This window comes from Ixodes scapularis, unplaced genomic scaffold, assembly GCF_016920785.2.
Source record: "Ixodes scapularis isolate PalLabHiFi unplaced genomic scaffold, ASM1692078v2 PGA_scaffold3__209_contigs__length_174095766, whole genome shotgun sequence".
NCBI lineage: Eukaryota > Metazoa > Arthropoda > Arachnida > Ixodida > Ixodidae > Ixodes > Ixodes scapularis.
This window is the reverse complement of record NW_024609868.1, coordinates 44,755,188-44,772,471: the sequence shown is the minus strand read 5'-3', so window position 1 is coordinate 44,772,471 and position 17,284 is coordinate 44,755,188. Positions and strand designations below refer to the sequence as shown.

General features: G+C 44.8%; 1 protein-coding gene across 1 annotated transcript in view; it reads right to left on the bottom strand.

Annotated features, from left to right (window-relative positions):
- Positions 1 to 393: 393 nt before the first annotated feature.
- The window catches only part of LOC115327719 (fibronectin), a 46,545-nt gene continuing 29,654 nt past the window's right edge, over positions 394 to 17,284 (bottom strand). The window contains exons 2-4 of the mRNA XM_042292718.1: positions 11,359 to 11,568; positions 4,715 to 5,002; positions 394 to 678 (exon numbers count right to left, since the gene is read on the bottom strand). Coding sequence (XP_042148652.1) covers positions 416 to 678; positions 4,715 to 5,002; positions 11,359 to 11,568 — 761 coding nt within the window. The 3' untranslated portion in view covers positions 394 to 415. The remainder of the gene's footprint in view (positions 679 to 4,714; positions 5,003 to 11,358; positions 11,569 to 17,284) is intronic.

Here is a 17,284-nt window from a genome sequence, read left to right as displayed (position 1 = left end):
CGTCGATAGCAGCAATTGGTTCTTCCAACTGTTTTAGGGTAAAGTACAGCCGCACTACATTTTCCTCCTTTTTTTTAAGATTGCATTCTAAGAAATGCTTGCGCGTCTACTTACCCGTAAAACACTCAAAGAGATAATCTCTGCGATCTACGAAATCAGCTCAGCGAATGATGAGGCAGAACATCCGTTTAGACCTAAAAGGAAGTCTGCGCTGTGGCATTACGCAATGTAAAGCGTCATGCTTGCATTGCGTAATGCCACAGCGAAGACTTAGTTTTGAGCTCGAAACAGATGTTTCGCCTGATCAATCGCTGAGCTCATTTCGTAGAACGCAGAGATTGGCTCTTTGAGTGATTTGCGGGTAAGCAGACGCGCGGGCATTCCTTAGAGTGTGTATATGTCCGGTGAAACCGCCCTACACCGTGCTTCCTCTCACGTCAACCGGATCACTGCAAATCCCTTCGAGTGGGCACCACTCCAGCTGAAACATGTATTTGGTGGTCGGCTGGAGGTTTTGGTAGGTGTACGACAACTGCTCGGTGTACTGAAACGCCGTGGTGTTCCCGACTGCGACGATGCGTATCCTGTACGACGATATCGAAGGACAGCTGGGCTTGGGGCCCCACAGGACGATGATGGACGTTTGGCTCAGCGGAAGGGCGACTGGGCCTGGAGGGGCTGCAGGCAAGTGGAGAGATGTTCAGATGGAGGAGGAGAGTTAAGAAGACACTCAGTCTTCAGGGACAGTTTAAAAAAAACAAAAAAACATTGGGCGTGGATGATTATGTCCAGGCTTGTTTTTGTTTCGTGATTTTAAGCTCTCAATAGGCTCTCAGTAAGCACTCAGCAAAAAAAAAAAAGAAATACTGAGTTTTTGACACCGACGTACACAATTTGGTATTTTTTGTTTTTTTTTCTTCTTAGTGCAAAAAGAGCTTTTTTTGTACTTTAGGTGCTTTATAAATCTCTAGCTTGTTTTTGTTTTTTGTTTTTCTTTTTCAATGTCCAGCGATCTAGATTATACTGACAAAAACAGTGAAAAATTCGTATCCGGGGGATAATTCTGTAATCCCAGTAAAGGTCTCGAGTTTGATGATCAATTACTTGATGTTGATGAGTCAGCACATTTGTTTTTCGACGTGTTTATTAATTGCAAATTTAGAGGGGTCTTCTGGGACCCAAGCAGGAGAATATTTCTAGTACAAAATGCATGTGGGCACAGCGCATGGGTGCTCAGCCTCCGCCAACATGAAAGATTTATTCGGAGCGGGTGGCCGAGACGGCTCCTGGTGGACGGCTGCCCGCGCTTCGGGTCATTATTCCATGTCGCTCTCAGAGAAGAGTAGGCGAGTCGATTCAGTTTGACTCTGTTATCAAGTTCGCTTATTCCGGAGCGATGTAGAAGTTGCGCCACGCCCCCACAAACCACCGCCCTGGGCCACGTGCTTCAGTGGGTTTTTCGCATTGGTAGAGACTGTACGATTGTACGAGATTGTGTCACACGACGGTCCGCAAATTTGGTCACGTGGGTACTTTTAAAGTAGGTTTGGACTCCTTCAGAGCCAATCGAGCAGAGTCAAAAGTGCATTGCCATGGCGCTCATGTGCGGATCGCAAGTTCGTCTGCTACTTTTGCTGGCGTTGTGGTGCCGTCAAAACTCCGAGCTCTGATTGGTTATGATTGAAGGATAGTGGGTAGACCTCAAGGCAGCCTTCTCTGAGGTCTACCCCCTATCCTTCAATCAAGGCCAATCATAGCTCAGCGTTCTAACGTCGCCACAACCCCAGTAAAAGAAGCAGACGAACTTGCTCTCCACGTAGCCTTCGTGCGTTTGCCATAAAAACTAAAGCAGTCACGCGCAGTGAACGCACCGCCATCTTGCGCTTTTGTGTGATAGGCTTAGCCGGTAATGGAAAACGCAAAAAGATAGCAAGCACCATGACGGGGCACCCTTTGACCTCGCCTGTTTGGCCGCTTCAGATTCGTGAGTCGGCAACGGTTAGACCTAAAGTAAAACGGAGTGTAGGATATTTGCTGAAGCAACAGTCTACGTTACCGAAATTTCTCGCATGTTGAAGCAATTAACAAGGGAAAGATGTAGGACTGCGGAGGCACCAACGAGAAACGTGAGTTTAGATATCCAATGTCTAGCCATCTTCATTTTCTCGAGACAATTCATCTCGATTAAAGGGATGCTCAACCAAACATTCCAGTTTCCATAATAAATGGCGTAACATCTTTGCACGAGCCAGCAGTTGCCGGTGTGCGCGAGCACACGCAACGAGAATGATATCATAGTCTCCGGTTCAGGCTTAAGATGACAGTGAAATGTTTGGGCTACGGGGAAGAGAAGAATAAAGACAGGTTTTTCATGTCCACAGTTTGGACTGGCGGAAAAGATAGGCGATAAATTGGTATAGCAAGCACGTAGCTTTCACTCGTGGGGATGAAAAGCTTGTTTTTATCCTCCTTTTTCTCCGGATACAATACATTTCACTGTCATCTTAAGCGCTCGTCGTGCGCAATATCGTCGAATATATATGACCGAAAGTGTTGTTCTTGTATCTCACATTCCATGATTCCCTTTTGTAGTCTTTCTTCCTCTATACCGGGTGTTTCCTTTTTATTCTTGCAGGTTTGTTTTAAAGAAAGCCATGGAAAGCTACACGTATGCAGTTTGTGCGAGTGAGTTATACGGCCAGGGGTACATGATGTGGGTGGCTAATCTTTGCGGTAAGTCGGCTTATTAATTAAAATTCACCAATTAACTTCCTAATTAGTGAAAATAGTCATATGGTTCCAATTAGAAACTTGCTGAGCCTCGTCCAAAATTTCTAAATCAGTCATTTTCAGAAAGTCTTTAAGCGCGTGAGAAGCGTAGTAATGCATTAAAGTTACCACACGTGGAGCAGGTACAAGGCTAGCGGTTTCGGTAAGGCGTAAGGCGCCCACGCAATTTTTCCGTCTCTTATCTAGCCCCAGCCTTGTACCTGCTCCACGAGTGGTAACTTCAGCGCACTACTGTGCTTCTCACGCGCTCAAAGTCTTTCTAAAAATTACTGATTGAGGAGTTCTGGACGACGCTCAGCAAGTTTCTAATTGGAATCACGTCTATTTTCACTAATTAAAAAGTTAATTCGTGAATTTTAATTAATTAGCCGACTAATCGCAAAGATTAGCCACCCACATAATGTCCCCCTGGGCGTATAACTCACTCGCACAAACCGCATAGGTGTAGATTTCATGACTTTTTTAAAACCAAATCTGTAAGAGTAAAAAAAAAAAAAACTCCCGGTATATAACCTCTCGCTACAATATACTTGCAGTCATCTGGGGATGCTTCTTGATCGGAGTCGAACAACACTCGATTATGACCGGAGCCCCTTCGGTGAGCCAAGATAGGACGCAGAAACGACAGACCGTCTTTCCGAGTCTACCTGCGACCCTCCCAGTGCAAACAAGCAATTACGCTCCTGACCCGCATCTAAAATGTACAGAAGCTCGATCATGCTGACAGAGACCGGGAAGCGCAAAGTGTGTAGAGTGCAAACCATACATTATTTGAGATGTTTGCGTGCTCCGTTCACACAAGCCTCACCCGAAAACTGTGCATTAAGTGTGTAGTTTTCCTTAGACACATTCTGTGCCGTTTGTCAGCTTGCATACATTTTTTCGTGGCATATGACGCAACGCTCGCTCTCCCAGACAGTTACGCTCTGCGCAGCTGTTCCTCGTGCCCTTTCCGCAGTCGCTCTCAATCCACCTGCGCCGCTAAGCTCAGAAAGCAAGATGGCGGTGCGGCATGCATGCAGATGTCGGTGTCCGCACCGTCCGAGAATATACTTGTAAGCCAGCGTCCGAAATCCTAACCCGTAGCGATAAAAATGGGAAATAATAATCTCAAACGCAGGCTCTCATGAAGAGGGAGCTGCGCATGAAATAAGATTTTTCCTTTTTACAGCACTCTGGGCATCGCTGTAGTTGTTGGAGCAACGTGACTATGCATTTCAGACGTTCTTGCACTACGATATGTGCGAATGATTCTAAAAAAAACACTGAGTTTTGCAAAAAGCGCGGCCCCCATACTGTGTCGTGGCGTCAGCATAAACAAACATGGCGGCGCCCATAGAACTGAGCAGGCGCTGTTCTAGAGTGTGAAGCGCCTCGGGGAATGCTATATAAAGATTAACAGTGACATAGAGTGGTTGCCAGTTCTATAGACCCCATCCATTATGGCTCTCAGCCAAAAGACAAGCTGGTCGTCTTTAAGCCTTATGGCTGCTTGTCGGTGCTGAGTCACCATGTTTGCCTTTTGCTGCTCTTTTATTTTTCTTTCTTTTGTACATATCAAAGTCTGCATTTTTTCCATGTAAATGACCGGCGACTTTAAAAAAAAATATGCGCCGCTTCTTAGTTGCTAGGACATCTGAATTACAAGCACTTTGCTGCGAGTCCGATTCCCATTAGTGTTGTTCTTAATAGGCACTTAATAGTGTCAGGCTTTAAAGGTTGTGTACTAACCGAACGTTTCAGTAACGCCAGAATCTTGCAGTCTTTTTAGTGATATTCAACTGCTAAAACACATTCGCTGTTAAATATATATGCGTATTATTTTGCGTTAAAATATTTTCAAGTGACACTCGTATGTTGCGTGTGTTTGCCTAAAACCAAGAAGGTATACGTAACGAAAGGGACTCAAACAAAAGTGGCTTACGTGCCGGCCGTGTCCTGACTGTGACGTTGACGCAGGGCCCCACGAAAGTCTTGTACTGCTGGTCCTGGTAGGTGCACACGAAGATGGTGTAATTGGTGAAGTCCTGCAGGTACTGGATCACCTTGAACGTTTGTGCCGTGATGTCGTTTAGCTTCGCGGGGCACGAAGTGGTGACGCACCATGACACTTGGAAGCCATCGACGCCATCAGTGTCTTCGAGGATCCAACTGACGTTGACTGATGATGTCGTGATCGAAGACAGTGTCACATTTGTCACCGCAGGGAGTACTGTAAGGGCAAAATTACACTTCGCGTGAGACAATAAACCGAAAACTTCCCAAATAAAAAATAAAAAAAATCATTTTTTTTTTATAAAGGAAAAAAAAAAAGCCGTGAAAGCTATACAAATGCGGTCTGCGCGAGTGAGCAATAAGCTACGTTAGCGGCCGCGACAAGTTGCTTTGATTTGCTGTCTAATATAACAAAAAAAAATTTTTTTTGTGAGTGTGTTTTTTTTATTCGATTTGATAAGGCAAGTACTGCGTGAGTCGCGGCCGCTAAAGTGGCTAATCGCTTTAGTTCCCTAGCCACAGAACACCCACTGCAATCAGCTCCGCGGCGCGCTGTGACGCAAAAGTGACAAATTTCGTCATTAGCTCTGGCATCAAACGCGCTATGCCTGCCGGAAGGACGACCCGTCCTTCCGGCAGGCATAGCGCGTTTGGTTTCGGTATCGGCAGATTTCCAGAACGAAATTTGGCAATGAATAATTCCAACTGCGTACAGGATCCAGGATTTAAAAAGAAAAGAAAAAAAAAAGCTGGGCTGACCGTCAGCATTGATTGTTTTCATTTCTTTAATATAAACATGTGTCCTGAAGCGACTGATTAAAAATAATTGGTGCATATTCGTTAATTAGTTCTCTTTTAGATGCATTCTTTTTTAAACATAACGCCCGCCCGGCCGTATAAATGACGTTAGCAGACCTCATCTGTGGAGCTTTCATGGCTTTTTTTTGTATTTTAATCTGTATTAAATTTAAAAAAAATATATAGTAATCCGTACAGATGGCAGCTTTACATTACAAGGGTGCGAACGTAAGGAAAGAGCATAGCAAGTGTAGAATAGAAATCGACAAAAAAACATGGCGCTGTAAAATGTGTAAGTACATACTTGATAAACACTTCGATGCGCGCGAGAAATGCATTGATTTTTTTAAGAAGTAAAATATAAAAGTGGTGAGTGTTTTGCGTTGTTTGACTTTCCTGAAGAATGCAATATCGCTTCACGCTTTACAATATAAAAAAAAAGTGTTTCATGGCACTCTACCCCAAGAGATATATATAACTTACGCTGCGAAATTTTCGTCCTAAACTACCAATAAGATAAAAATATGTAAAGTTTATTGACTAAAAAAAAGTCTTGGTGCACTTTTTTTTAGACCTTTAAAAAGGAGCTTTCAGCACCTTTTTTGCGGTATTTGAGTGTCGTAGGTGACGCAGATTGATCGATGACGCGAATGGAAACTCGTTTTTATTACATACTTAACGACATCGTTTAAAGTACTAAAACACATTCTAAAAAAGTGAATGAAAGAAGCCAAGTTTATACTGGAACGGCTAAGGACTCACCAAGACGTGACACCAGAACAACTCACGTGATTTCTGCTACGCATGCGGGCCGGCATAACTTATAGCTTATCTTTCTTTCTTTCTTTTTTTTTTTATATCGGTAGATTTATCGGCGTTTCGACTTTCATAATCTCGAGGTTTCGGAGAAATATTTTCCTACTTTTCTTGTAATTTGTTAGTACTGCTTTCAGTTCATGTACCAACAGTCTTTGTACTTTAATGGACGATCAAAGTCTGATTATTTTACTTTTTAAAAATGAAATGCTGCGTCTTCTTTCTTTTTTTTTCTCTCTTTTTTTTCTGCGCGCGGGGTGTTTTCGTTTTTTTTTTTTTATATATTGTAACATTTACCTAAAACATGGGTATGCGCACAGGGGCGGATTTAGGAGGGGGGGGGGGGGGTCAGGTGGAAAAGGGTGGTAGGGCGATTGTCCCTCTTGAGCTACTCGTAGTCAACTTTTTTCATGAAAATTTATATGCATTCGGCAAAAGTTTAGTTTTTGGGGAGGTATAGCAAATATTGGGTCAACAATATAGATCTGGGTAACCTTTCGTCGTTCGTAACGTTAGCTGTAACCCCCCCCCCCTCCCCCAAAAGAAAAAAAAGAAGGAAAAAAAAAGGCTGACCGATAAATCCGCCTTTTTATATGAGCAAGCAGTGTCATATTTCGAAATGTCGTGCACTTTGTTTTGCCATAAGTCGGAGTGAACTCAAAGACAAACACAAGGACAAACGCGCCAACTAAAAGCTGAAGTTGGAACGTACGGCTGAATGACGAACCCCGCCGTGACATTGCGCTTTTGGTGCTGTGTGAATTGCCCTATCGGTTCATGCAGCGTCGGTGCCTTTCAGACTCCAACAGAAACGAAGCATAGAATATGAATTCCGGTAACATAACTAATGTTGGGATAATTAGATTGATTATACGGGAAATAATTATGTCGAGCTGCCTATACGACGCACGATTGCTTTTGCGCTTCTTGCGCCGAAATGGATTCAGAGATCAATCAATAGTTGCCAAATGCGCCGGTCTGCTGCTTCGTGTCGTTTTAATCGAACGAAAGCGGGAAAAACACGGACCGCCTTAACCATGTTGACTGAACATCAAAGCTAACGCCGCTTTGATGTTTCGCATTAGAAAGACGCAAAATGGACGGGAACTTGCGGGCAAGGTTTCCTAACGGTAATTTCTGATCATTAGGCAATGTATTCAACCTCGGCTCCAACGGCTAGCAATATAAGCAGGCCGTATTCAGTTATCTAGAAACCAAATATTTGGAGAATATTTGGAGATTAAAACACACACAGCCCATAACCATATATTTTCTTCTACTACTGAGTTTAAAATTTGGCGACACGCAGGCAGTTATTGTTCTTGTTAGAGTTCCTGCTGTCGTTTACCGTTCCAGCACGCACTTGAAAAAAATGTTGCCTCATTGTGCGTTTCGCAAGAATATTTCCTTAGTCGCATATGTATCTCTACGTTTTTATTACGTGAACGTCTCGTCTTCGTGTACTGAATTTTTTTTTTAAACTCCTACTTTGTTAAACCGTAGTTACGCAGGCGGTCCAACAGCGGAACGATTTTGTTGGCAGCGAAAAACTCTAAGATACGCACAACATCGCTCTCGGAAAATTCCTTAAAAAAACATTATAAAATGTTCTCTTTCCAAGATAAAAAAAAAAATTGATGAACAGCCAGCACGCCCTAAATAACAATAGCACTGGGTTTTTTTATGTCAGCTTCTGAATGCCAACGCAGGGCACAGATCGGAGATAAGTGCTGCCTCCGCGTTCAGCTGGAGTTCGTGCTCAGAGGTGAGAACAGACTCAGTCGAACTACGTATATAGGTGCCTAAAACCCTTTTCTACCTGTTTTTTTTTTTTTTTTTTTTTTTTTTTTACTGCGACTAAAAATGTGGTTTCTCGATTTCTCTAAGATGACGTCATATAAGTGTCACGCTGTCGCCAGCCGCGACCCCTCGCGATGTCACAGCGGTAGTGGCGTATATGGCAGACGCCTGTTCTGCTGTATGTCGCTCTCCAGTTTGACAGCCCACGGAAGCTTCGGCAGCCAGGAGTTGGGACGCTGCGCGGACAGTGACACTCGCGTTCGCTCGTGCTTTTCGCCAGCATGTCTACGATCAGCCTCCCGGATTGCGACGTCCGAGACGACAGCATGACACTTTGGCTTCTGCGACGTCATTTGTTGCGACTTGGAAACCACTTTCGGACGCATGGGCTGAATTAGGACGCTAAACACGCCAGTCGGAGACATGCGTTCAGAGCACAGCGTTGTCGAACGCTGACGCCGCACTTGCGTGAGATATATGCCCCGCGTTGGCCTTTCATTGCTGACGTAAAAAATCCCGTATTACAGCCTTATGTTCTAGGAGGCGTTAACTCAACCAACACCACCTAAAATAGTCACATCTTGGAATCAGCCTCACCTACCTGAACGTAACGTATAGTCGCGCTCCGATGAGGCACCAACTCAGCAACTGGGTTCGGGTCATCGATTTATTGTAATGTACGCTACAGGTTCAAGTGGCGATATAGTCGGTGCCAGGTCAAGAAGGAAGCGGAAGCTCCTCCATCTCTTTCCACTACAGCAGAGCGAACGTTAAAGAGGAGGCGACCTCCTCTCCAGCGTTCGCTCTGCTAAAGTGGAAAGAGGTGGGAGGAGCTTCCACTTTCTTCTTGGCCTGTAACCGACAACAGTGTGTGCCGTGGCAAATTAAAGCAGAGAGCAACCAGTCGGAAACTGACTTCAGGTAATGGATTTCTATGAAAAATGCGAGTGCATTTTTTTCCTGCACTCGATTGTCACAGCAAATGTCACGAATAATTCGAACGTGCGTAGGTTGAAACATTTCCCAGTCACGCAGACAAAATAATTGGTCACTTACGGCGTTTTTTTTTATTTTTGTTTTTGTTTTTTTAATTTCAAATTTATGGCATTAAACACGGTGCTAAAACGGCTTCATACATCTGTTTATGTGAACTGTCGGACACTGTTAGCACGAACACGGTGTCGGCGCTTGCCAGCACGGAGGATACTTATGGCAAACAAACGAGGGGAACGTGGAAAACCAAGAGAGACGGCAGGAACTACGCATTTACACTGGACCAGTAACTAACTCCTCGTGCATGCAGACGACCAAAATAAATTGAAGGCCACGTAATATAGTTTGATTTGCAATAAATAAGTACCGTCTTATTCTTTCTGCTCACGAATATGCATGTCCGAAGATGCTTGTTCCGCGTTCAAAACCACTCGCACCCTCGAAATATTTGAGAAAAGGGAGAAGCTGTAGAGAACAGGTGCCCGATAAAAGCTGCGCGACATAGGAAATAATAAAAAGACAGAGCTTCATAGCCGACGCACTTTATTTTTTTGCGTTTCGAATCTTTTCAACCGCGTGTAAAGATGCACGGCGGCGTCATTCTAATATGGTTTCAGGGCGGGCATATTAGCAATATATAGACCTTTGCAAAAGCACCTTCTGCGCGCTGCCATTTTTGTCTGCTGGGCTGTGGAAGGACTTCTGAGCATGCACTGTTGCTCTGCTGTGCGGTATATCAGACGCTGCGCATGCTTCCAAAGCTCAGTGACTCAGCATTTTTCGCCCAGCTGACAAGCAATGGAGGGGTCTCTTTGCCCCATCGGAATGCTGGCAAACCTTCAAAACACTCTACATGCCTTTCCATTCTTATTTTGCTTACAATCGTCGCTCGTTTTTACATACCTGCTACGAAACAGGGCTTCAATTGGGCCCATATAATAAGCGAAGTTTAAGATCGTTCAGTGGTACAAAAAGAAGTGCCGTAACTAAAGCAATTACACTATTACGAGGTTAATTGAGGCAGTGTACATGCTATTCGGTACGATTCTAATAACAAAAGTGTTCCGCGTTATTTTCCTGCGAAGAGACAAAATGCACAGGCGTTTTCCCAGAGGAATGCACAGGAGTACCGCAAAAATAGACTGGTTGCTGTCTGCTTCAATTGGCATCCCGGAAGTCGCATAGACCAGAGGAGGCTATGCATAGACACTAGCGCCACTTAAACCTCTAGCGCACATTATAATAAATATATGGTTCGGGCCTCACACCAAGCGTCTTTCTATACACATTAGCTTCATTCGATTTACCTGCACACGCTGCACCGGCGCAGAAAAGTGTAGAGATGTGTACTTCCGGTCGTATCTCAAAACAGATACCGGAAGTACACTAACCTACACTTTTCTGCAGCGGTGAAAGAGGTGCAAGTATACACCCTAAAAAATGTGTGCGTCTACTTTCCCGCGCAACACTCCGAGAGCCAATCACCGCAACTTACGGAGGCAGCTCGGCGAATGACGATGCCGGAACATATGCTTGGACCAAAAAATGCAGTCTGAGTGGTGACATTAAGCAATGCAAAACGTCACGCTTGCATTGCTTAATGTCACAACTCAGATTGCATTTTTTGGTCTAAACATATGTTTCGGCACTGTCATTCGCTGAGCTGCATCCGCAAGTTTCGGTGATTGGCTCTCTGAGTGTTGTGCGGGAAAGCAGACGCACGGACTTTCTTCTTTTTTTAGAGTGTAAATCTAACGAAGCGGATGATTGAGCACGAGGCCCAGCCGAACGCTGACACTGCGCTCGTGTTCAATCTGTGCCTGTTGTTGACTACCCCGTGATTATGTCAAAATTTAGATGCGCGGAATTCGATTATCTTATAATCACTGAGAGAGGTCAGGAACGCCGTGTGCGGCCAATTATCTTCATTTTTTTCTTTTCTAATTATTTATTCCTTTTCCGGCGGTCTTATTGGTTAATGTCGCAGTCGGATTGGTTGCAGAGGTATAATTAGATGTTATGGACTCGCCGCGCCCTTCGCTTCTTGATCTATCGGTGAGGATACAAGGAATTGCCGCCTCGGCGTGCATCTTGGCGCAGGCTTACTCGGTGCCGTGGCGAGCTGAAAGGAGGTCGTAGACGCGCTGCAGGTGCTGCGCGTGGTACACCACTGCACTTCGAAGGTCTTGTTCTGCGTCGCGTCCAGGTTGGAGAAGATGTACGACAGGGCCAGACCCACGTACACGAAAGCGCCCGTGGAGTTGCCGCTGGAGACGCGCACCCGGTACTCGCCTCCCGGCACGTACTGGAGCACGGGACTCCAGAGGAGCAGGACCGACGTGTCCGACAGCGGAAGCACGAGCAGCTGGCTCGGACCTGAACGCAAAGTGTGGACGCTGAGGCCTTAGTACGGCCCTACCTCGATTCCCTAAAGCGTCCGTGAATTCATCACTTTTTTTTCTTTTTTTGCAGAACACGGGGACAGCCGTTCCCGGCGAAGAATTACGAAGACCCCAGCGAGGTACGATGCTGTGTATACGATTAGACAAAAACTGAAATGCGAGGTGCTCAGGGACAAGAAACTTTTACTTCTCCCTTGCTCCTGCGGGGCCACCGCATTTTTCTAGTATGATTATATTTCGAGCTTTCACCTTTCCTGGTGTCCTTTTATTGTTCACCGTGATTGGCTGTTTTCGGGTTCAGCAGTAGTGTGAACTATACTTTGTTTCAGCTCAAGTTCAGACCAGAGTGGTCCAGACGCAGCCGACTCTACGAGGTATTGGGATAAATTATGTAAAAAAAAACAAGTCACAAGGGTTTTTTTTTTTTTTTTTTGTTTTTGGATTGGTACAGTGATAATAGAACACGCACAGAAACATGACACGAACACCATGACGATGCGCTTTCGACGCTGTTTGATTGGTCCCATTAGCCCGTAGCGTCGGCTGCGCCTGGACTTATAAGATGAAACAAACTATAGCAGACTAGTTTTAGCGTTTGGAAACTGTGATAGGGCCACTCTAGCTTTTTTTTCCTGGCGACGCACAAGTAACTACAGTAACGTTTCGTTAATATCGACACCTTTGTTCTCAATAAACATTGTCAATACTGCAAATCGTTCATAATAGCAAATCAAGGTCAAGATCGAAAAAAATAAACATATGTGGTCAAAAAAGCCTCGACGCCATAGTCTTCAGTCGCTTCCGCTTCAGGCTTGACATACAGTCTTGATTACTTGCTTCTAAGTGGAGAGGGAAGTGGCCTTCTTTAACTTTGATGCACAAGGAGTACGCATGACCTATGACGGGCTCACACGATACAGGATTGAACACACCTACCGGTAATGTTTGAAGCCATTGGGGTTGTAGGCGTGCTTGGAGTCGGCGATTGAGTAACCGGGACTGCAAACACGAGAAAAGAAAGAAGTACATTTTATTCATTTTGTTGTGTTTTCAGCACGTATTTGCGGTGAACCTCAATTCTCATAAGCTCAGAGGTTCAAAGTACCCCCTTTTCGGACTATAAGCCCTCCGGGCCGTACAAAATCATTAAAAGTTTCAAATTTTACGTTGTGCGGACTATCTACAAGTGCAAACTATAACAAAGGGATTTCTTCTTTCTGTTTCTTTTTTTTTTCTCTCCAAGATTAATTATTATGATATATAAAATAGCGCAACTGGAACAAGGACAAGAAGTAAACAGGACAGGCGCTAAATTTCTAAGAAATTTAGCGCCTGTCCTGTTTACTTCTTGTCCTTGTTCCAGTTGCGCTATTTTATATGTTTTACTAAGATGAACCAACTAGCCCAACAACGTACCTTACTAATTATTATGACGAGACGTGACATATGTTGTGAATGATTGATCATGTTAATGAAAATTTCTGTCTGGTAGAATTTTTCTCTTGTTCTAAATGCCGCCTCGGTGGCACCGAGACGAAGCGCCGGCCTATGGATCCAAAGGTGGCGGGTTCGAAACCCTGCCGAGGTGCCCGCAATATGACGCAGGCTTATTGCGAAGAAGGCGCCATGTAACCGAGCTTACGGTTGCACGTCAAAAGATGCCCAGGTGGTCGAAATTATTCTTCAGTCCTCCGCTAGGGCGTGCCAGATCCCGTCGTTGGTTTGGCACGTAAAACCCCCAAATTTGATTTGATTTTTTTTTTAATAAAGCAGGAATTTTTCAAAACGGTGTATGTATGATTTTCTTTTTTTTTTTTTTGCGTGCGGTTTGTTTAGGGATGTATATTTTTTAGCAAAAATTTGTCCCTACATACTGTGCATAGGGTGCGGACTTACGCCCGGAAACTACGGTACGTATAATTATGCTGACATTAATATTTGCTTCATCAAGTTCCTTTCAGACATTCCCCACCTTCCTGAGATTTCGCGCTTATCAATCAGTTGCCCATTCCCCCCTTTATGACAAGACATGAAGCTAATATCACTTTCCCATCGTTTATTCAATCCATATAGGGGGCCCATATGCTGTGCGAGCCACTGTGCAGCTTTCTGATGAACAAACACAGAAAGCATCAGGTACTGCGCTGTGCCCAACACTTTTATTTCCTTAGATAGCAGTAAATAATAAATAGAAACATTTAACAGATACGCTACCTGCTAAAATTTTCTATACATCATCTACCGTACTTTACATAATCTAGGTGTTGTTGGCTTGACACGGTTGTATGTCATTTTGACGCCGTCTTTACTTCCATCGCAGGTTTGGTTGAAACATACGAATTACTAAAAATTAATTTGCGATATCGAAGGGCTTTGTAATATGCTCAGCTGATGAACAAGTTTCCCATATCACGTTGTAGGTAGCATTTTACCGTTTCCATTTGTCTGTCGACACGGCCGAGACTATGTTTCTTTTGTACTAAAAGGCTTCGTTCTAATATTGTGTTGAAAAGGCAATCTTAAACAACCTTAGATTAAGCGACGTGAAACAATCCCAGACACGAAAAGAGATCAAGTCGAAGCGACAGACAGATATGTGTCGTTTTTCTGCCCTTTCAACGCCTTCACTTCTATTTTCTTTGGTGTTTAATTGAAGGGGTAGCACAAACTTGCCGCGAAAGCACGATACTGCCCTTGAGGAGGAGGCCGGTTCGTTTATGTTACAATAAAACACCCAAAATAGAGAGATTAAAATGTATGCTTAACCTTGGTCATGGTCACGTAAACTTAGACAAATAATTATGCAGCATGTACCAAAAAAAAAAAAAAAGATTGCACACTCAAAAGAGCATTTTAAAATCATACTTGACGTATCAAGCTCTAACTTTTCTCAAATATGTATTTTACTGGTTCAATTAACGTACTGAAATTTAAATTCTCTACTACCAGTAAAACTGAAATTATAATTAAAAATACATTATGGTGGAGCGGCAGTTGCCGGAGGGAGGGGGGGGGGGGGGGGGGGGGGATCGAACGACGGGCAGTGTTTGCGCAGTTTATTCAGAGATGGCGCGACAAATCCCGGCAACCGCATGTGAGCGAAGGCATTGGAGGCACTTGCCGTCACCAATGCCGGCTAACTTACGCCTCTCGTGTCTCTTGAGACAAGCCAAACTGCGAAAGCAGATGCAGAAAGCTGGAAGCAATTGTTAATAAGGGTAAGTGAGTTCTAAAGCAGAATTAAGGCTTCTATATTTATCACTACCTATTGCGTAGCTCTCGCCGTGCTGAGAACGCGAGCTGAGAATCGAATATCCATCTTGTGTTTTCGCGGATATCGAAAACGCGAACTGAAACTCGCGCATAAAAGAGAGTTTTCCCTCACCGTGCGCCCACTGCGCGTCTTGCCGGCACTGGTGGCGCCATCTCTGAATACGTTGGCCAAACATGGCCATTCGCCTTCCAACAGCTACCGCTCCACCATTGCAAAAGTCAGACCCGTATATTTAGAGTTCGGTTATTGGTAAGAATAGGGCGGCAAATAAGGGCACGTCATTGGCCAAAATTATTTTAGTGGCCTTGGGCGCTTCGATTGACAGCTTTGTGACCAACCACTAATCACGAATATTTCCCCTAGCGGAGGTAACGAGCTTAACTTGATGATAATGCAATTAATGCAAAGGTGCAAGCGAGCTGTACAAGAATGACGAAAATAATCCCTGGACAGAGGAACAAGGGGGACAAAAGACAAACGTAAATCTCTCAACTTTTTTTTCTTTTCAGCACGCTAGAGTTGAAGTTTCCGACCCTTCGTAATTGAAAGTGCAAAGCACGTGACCTTGTCGTCTCGGCGACATTCACAATCCACGCCATCCAATGTTGACTCCATCTTTCTTTTGATTTCATTCGCAGCCGCAGCCACGACCGAGTGGGCGGTGAAAACCGTAGCCCCCAGTGGTGTGGGGTTGCCACTCCGGAGTTTGAATGATTCCGGAATCATTCTGCACTTTCGCGACCCCGGAATAGGTTGGGCTCGGTTCTTATGCGAGCTGTGTCGGTTCCGGAGCCTACGGGCTGATGGCGCAATTCGGTAGCGCATAATAAGTGGCTCCTAAAATAGTACCACTGCACTGGAGGTGACTGACGGCTCGATTGTCTTACTGGCTTATGCTCCTTCGAGGATGAAAATGCCTCGCCCTCAGTGAAGCAACCAAAACTGAATAGTTGTAGACGGACAATGTGTCGTTCCTGGCGCCGCGAGAAGCGACAAAGCGGTTGTTGCAATCATCATCGATTTGCATGTAGCTTTTAACCAGGGTGTCAAACTGAACCGGAACCGAAAACCGGACCAAAATCGTTATTTTTAGCTGAACCGGGACAAAACTCTAACCGAAATCAAACATTTGATATTGAACCCAACCGGAATGGAACCGGAATCTCATGTAGCGGTAACCGGCTCATTGGAAATGGTTCGGCGTAATAAAATGTGAGCCGCGTCTTCTCGCGTGAGGCGATGCGAAATAAATAAATATTCACGACGATGGCGTCAGCGGCTCAGTTTTGACTAAACTAGCGGCAGCGACGTCATAGAGACAGTTCAATAATAATTAAACAAATAAGTATATTTCACGTGTATGTGCAGCGAACAAATATCAAAATAAAAACAAAAAGTTGACGGCTGTCGGCGCGTTTGTTAGGCAGTGGCGAAATCTGCAGGCGCCAAGAGGCGAAGCCGCGACGAGCACGACACTTCGCCCAGAGCCCTGGAAGCGGCTTGAAGAAAAATGTTTTGTGTACGGTATGCGATTTTCTAGAAACAACAAGTCGCCCTTTGTCTTTTTATGTTTTTCTTTATCGTCTTTTGACCAGCTTTTGCAGTTTTTCTCCTCTTAAACTTAGTCGTTTGAGCAAATCACTCGGGCGCGCAGTGTGAGTAGTATGCTATTTCCATCTGAATGAGCATCGTACCTGCGTGCGGTCGTGTATCAGTACTGCGTGACGCACGTTAAAGACCCCAGGCTATAGCAGTGCTGGCTAAATTTATTAACAGTCATAAAGCCATACTCGCGAATTTATATGCGTGCCACACGGGAAACTCGAATGCCATTTACAACGAATTACATTTGAGCGGGCGACCAATCAGCGCGCGACACACCGGGCGTAGCGCACTCCACGCGCAACAAATTGCGAGCTGATCCGCCGATCACACAAATGTCATTCGTTGTAAATGGCATTCGAGTCGCCCGTGCCGCACGGGTATTAGTCGCCATACTCTGGCAGACTAAACTCCATGCGGTCTGAACAAGTAACGACTATAGTTTGTTTTTATGTGTAGTTTGCGAGTACGGTGCGTGCTACCGTCACGGTATCACTGTGTGTGCTGGATGATTGACTTCACATGCGAGTACTGTACTTTGGTGCTTTTTGGAAGCCCCTGTATAACCAACTAGGCGATTTCGATAGAACGGTACAACGCCGTGTTGAACTCACCTTTTCTTCTTAACGACTGGGAGCTGTGGACCTTTTTTTTAAGAACCGGTTGGAACTGGTTTGCGCTTCATGGAGCCGGTAACCAAACCGTTATTTCAAAAGCGTCGCTGAACCAAAACCGAACCGGAACGAAGCGCAAAAGCGTCGTTGAACCCGAACCGAACCGGAATAATGACCCGTTCGACTCCCTGTTTTTAACC